Below are 4036 nucleotides of genomic sequence, written 5' to 3'. Positions count from 1 at the left end.
GGGACCCAGTCCTGTGGGGACCCAGTCCTGTAGGGACCCAGTCCTGTAGGGACCCAGTCCTGTGGCTGATTTTTTAGGACATAAAGTTGTTTCATTTGCAGATTGTTTGCATTTCAGTTAATCAAATCAAACAGGTCTGTGTTATCAGGGCTTGTTAAATAGAGTATTTGAATAATGGTTGTTGGAAACAAAGCAGCTGAAGAATCGGGTCCACGGGTCAGGAGGGAGTTCTAACATGGTTTTATCTTCAAACTGGACTCTGTGGACCGAAACTTCACGGCTCATTAACCAACAAAACCCCTCTGTACTGAGAGGAGCAGGACAATAAAACATGTAAAGATGAGCGTGTGAGGAGGTCAGTAAGAGGGACTGAAGTTACAAACCTTTCAGCCACATCATTATGACCACCTGTCTGGAGTTCTTCTGACCCTCCTGAGCAGTCAGGACTAGAACCAAAAAAATCTAAAACTGTCTCTGTCCTGACTTTGAATCATTTGCTTCATTGTCCTCTTTGTAGTGAGACAAACTTGTTTTAAGATCTTAAAACATTTGATCCAAAACTTTTTTATTTTATCATGACATAAACCGCAAACTCACCACATGATACAATGAGAAACATCTGGTTTGGTTCTGGAGAAACATCTGGTCTGATTCTGGAGAAACATCTGGTCTAATTCTGGAGAAACATCTGGTTTGGGTCTGGAGAAACATCTGGTTTGGGTCTGGAGAAACATCTGGTTTGGGTCTGGAGAAACATCTGGTCTGATTCTGGAGAAACATCTGGTTTGGTTCTGGAGAAACATCTGGTCTGATTCTGGAGAAACATCTGGTCTGATGTTTGAAAATGTGTTTGCCTCCATCTAAGAGTTAAACTCTTCCTTCATCACTCATCATCACTTTTAGCCGGGTCAGAACCTGGCTGACTGAGAAGAAATGGACCCACTCCTGAAACTATGGCAGCCCTGAAGGTCAAACGGCAAACACAAAGAGAAGCACCGACGGATCAAACTTTAACATCAGTTATTGATCGTGGTCAATAATCAGTTCAGACTGATGATCAGTAGATTTTTATCTGTCGGTTGAATCATAAATTATTTTTATTAGTAGATTATTTTGTTGACATAGAGGAAAAAAATCTATCATCTGAAACAGAAGAATGATTTCCTGTTTTTGTCCTTTCAGGGCCTCCGTAACAAGAAATGTTAAAATAAAGTTTAATGATTTAATAACATTTCATGGTTTGCTTTTGTTTTGTTTTGTTTTGTTTGTCGTGTTGCCATGATGTCATGTTAACATTTGGAATTTTCCAGGATTTTTCCAGGTCTGGAAACGGCACGCAGGAATTCCAGGTTTTCCAGGATGACACAGATAGTTTGTGGTGTTGAAGCCTCACTCTGACAGAAATCTGTGGCTCCCCCTGGTGGTGCGCCTCAGTTCCTGCGCTGCTCCTGGTCTTTCCTCCTCTGTTTTTCCTTCTGTTTCTCCAGTTTGTCCAGAGCTTTTCTCTCCTTCTCTGCTGCAGTTTGGACGTCTTTGATGCGACGCTTCAGAGCGCTGCGGTCAGACGAACTGAGCACGCCCAGACCCTGCAGAGGACAAGAAGCAGAGAAGATGCTGACATGTTCTCAATCTGACATCTCAACCTAACTTTGACCGTAAATTTGATGTTGGGTCAAACAAAATGCAGAAAGACAGAAAGGAAAGCACGACAACCCGAGTCTGCAGAGAGGACGAGTTTCTGAAACTTTAGACCAACAGTAAAATGTCAAAGTTCATCTTCTTCTCCTCCTCCTCATCGTGATAAACATCCTACTTCATCATCATCACCTTCAGCTTGCTGCCGTCCATCTGCAGCAGCTGCTCTCCATCGATGTCTCTGGCGCTGAACTCTGGGACGTACTGGTCCATGTGGAGACCTCGGAGCCACTGACAGACCTGCTGAGTCGTCCAGGAGGAGACCGAGGAGGGCGGGGAGGGCTCATCACAGGGCTGAGGGGGAGGAGGAGGAGGAAGAGGAGAGGGGAGTCATACTGAAACTTGAATTCTTAATTCTGGGTTTTCGGGTTCAGGCTTTTACCTCATCGGAGGACTGGGACAGGGTGTGGTACGGATGGGAGGATCTGGAGGAGTCCGGAGGAGGAGGAGAGGTGGAGGAGGAGGTGTGGGGAGGAGAAAACTCCTCACTGAGAGCCGACTCCTGCAGAAAGAGGAGGAGGAACCAAAACCGTTAGAATAAAGATTAAATGTCTGATTATCAGTAAAAACATCTGGTTTTCATTCTGACTGAATATTTCAGAATTTTTATAAATCCCTTCAGGTCACCTCAGAACATCTTCATCAAAAACCATGAAGATGTTTTATCTCCACATGAAGACCTGACCCTCACGTCTGAAATCAGTTTGGGATGTTTCACTTAAGCATTTATTTACCTTACCGACACGTGTTGTTTATAAAACTTCAGCAGTTTTATTTTCCAGGTTTTGAATAAAACCAACAACAACCTGGAAGGTTTGAGTAAAAACTGAATGAGTACCTGGGAGTGGGACTTGCGGGGCCTCTGGGGGCCCAGTGGGGGGATCTTAGGGGAGCAGGGAGGAGTCCCGGAGGAGGAGAACGACCCCCGACCTTCAGTGAACCAGGAGAAGGAGACGAAGGATCCAGATGAGCGAGACGGACTATCAGACGGCTCCCTGAGGACAGAGGACAACATCAGGACAGGACGCCAGTTTAAGGACCGGTTCTAGTCAATGTGGAGCCAGGCTCTGGTTTTCTTGGTGACGGACCCACCTGCTGCCCACAGAGAGCCTGTTGGATTTATCTTTCCTCACTCTGATGTAGGAACGTCTGAGGGTCACCCTGAGGACACACAGAGGACAGGTTACCAACAGAACCAGTCCTAACTGACCCAGACTAAACTGGACAAACTGGACCTAAACCTGTCCCAAATCAGAAGGATTTGGTGAACAACCGTTAGTCTCACCCCAGGTCCAGGAAGCGTCTCTTGGTTTTCTTGTCAAAGACGACGGTTGGACTGCCGGGATCAGCTGGACTCGTGTCCCGACTCGTATCAGAAACCAGAACTGATGAACACAAACAAACACACAGGAAGGACTGTCAGACATCAAAGGTTCTGGTGATTTCCAGGTGTTTCCAGGTGTGATTCCAGGTGTTTCCAGGTGTGTGTACCTTCGCTGTCCGGCCTCCTGTTCCTCCGCATGTAAACAGGTGAGCTGTCGGAGGAGGGGCAGGATTTAGATGGTGAGCTGCTCGGTGTCACCAGCGCCTCCTGAGACGTGGCATTGGTCAGCTGACGGTACCGCCCACGTGGCGGACCAGCCAATGACGGGCCTCCATCCTCTGGGGAGCGCCGTACCTGAGAAGTCAAGGTGAATCAAGATTTGTTTTAGATTTTCTTTTTCACAAATTATTTTAACTTGAGTTATGGCCTGTGATTGGTCTCACCAGCGATGTGTCGAAGGAGAAGGCGGGGCTTCGAGATGACACCAGCAAATCCGGGGTGGGGGAGGAGCCTCTCATGGGCAGGTGTAGAGGTGAGCAGGCGGACTGTATTGGACTGTCCTGATATCAAACACGGTGTCAGATGATCAGATTATAACTTCATAGAAAACACGACAGAGTTTCAGAACTTTACCTTCCTGTCGAAGCCGTCGTCGCCCTCCGTGGAGCTCACGCTGTCCCGGTACCGGGACCGGGAGGGGCGGTGCCTACGTGTCTTAACGGACAGCTGGGCTCGACCTTTCTGGATGCTGTTGTCCAGCAGTTCTGTCTCTGGGATGGCCTCGTTCAGGTCTGAAACAGACAGAACCATGTTTTATTCTTCAGGTGTTTCCTTCAGGAGGTGAGGAAGGTATTCTGCTGGTGATGGAGGAGGAGGAGGAGGAGATGAGCTACAGCACACCTTCATCCGTCTGCTGTGACTCTACAAAAACCACTAGAATTATTTAAACTGAATTCTTGTTAGTGGTTCTGAAACGAGCAAAGGTTCTGAAGGTTCTGATGGATGGATGGATGGATG

At 47.2% G+C, this 4036-nt stretch overlaps 1 protein-coding gene across 1 annotated transcript; it reads right to left on the bottom strand.

Annotated features, from left to right (window-relative positions):
* Nucleotides 1-584: 584 nt before the first annotated feature.
* Nucleotides 585-3829, bottom strand: samd14 (sterile alpha motif domain containing 14). The gene is made up of 9 exons (XM_017440852.3): nt 3653-3829; nt 3463-3579; nt 3187-3373; nt 2981-3080; nt 2788-2856; nt 2534-2690; nt 2078-2197; nt 1828-1989; nt 585-1586 (listed from the first exon to the last, which is right to left on the bottom strand). The coding sequence occupies exons 1-9, from the start codon at nt 3827-3829 to the stop codon at nt 1431-1433; spliced, it is 1245 nt and encodes a 414-aa protein (XP_017296341.1). The 3' UTR covers nt 585-1430.
* Nucleotides 3830-4036: the final 207 nt, after the last annotated feature.

The sequence above is a fragment of the Kryptolebias marmoratus genome, linkage group LG12 (genome assembly GCF_001649575.2).
Source record: "Kryptolebias marmoratus isolate JLee-2015 linkage group LG12, ASM164957v2, whole genome shotgun sequence".
In the NCBI taxonomy this organism is placed as follows: domain Eukaryota; kingdom Metazoa; phylum Chordata; class Actinopteri; order Cyprinodontiformes; family Rivulidae; genus Kryptolebias; species Kryptolebias marmoratus.
The sequence above is the reverse complement of the archived record's forward strand: the minus strand, read 5'-3'. Positions and strand labels throughout refer to the sequence as shown.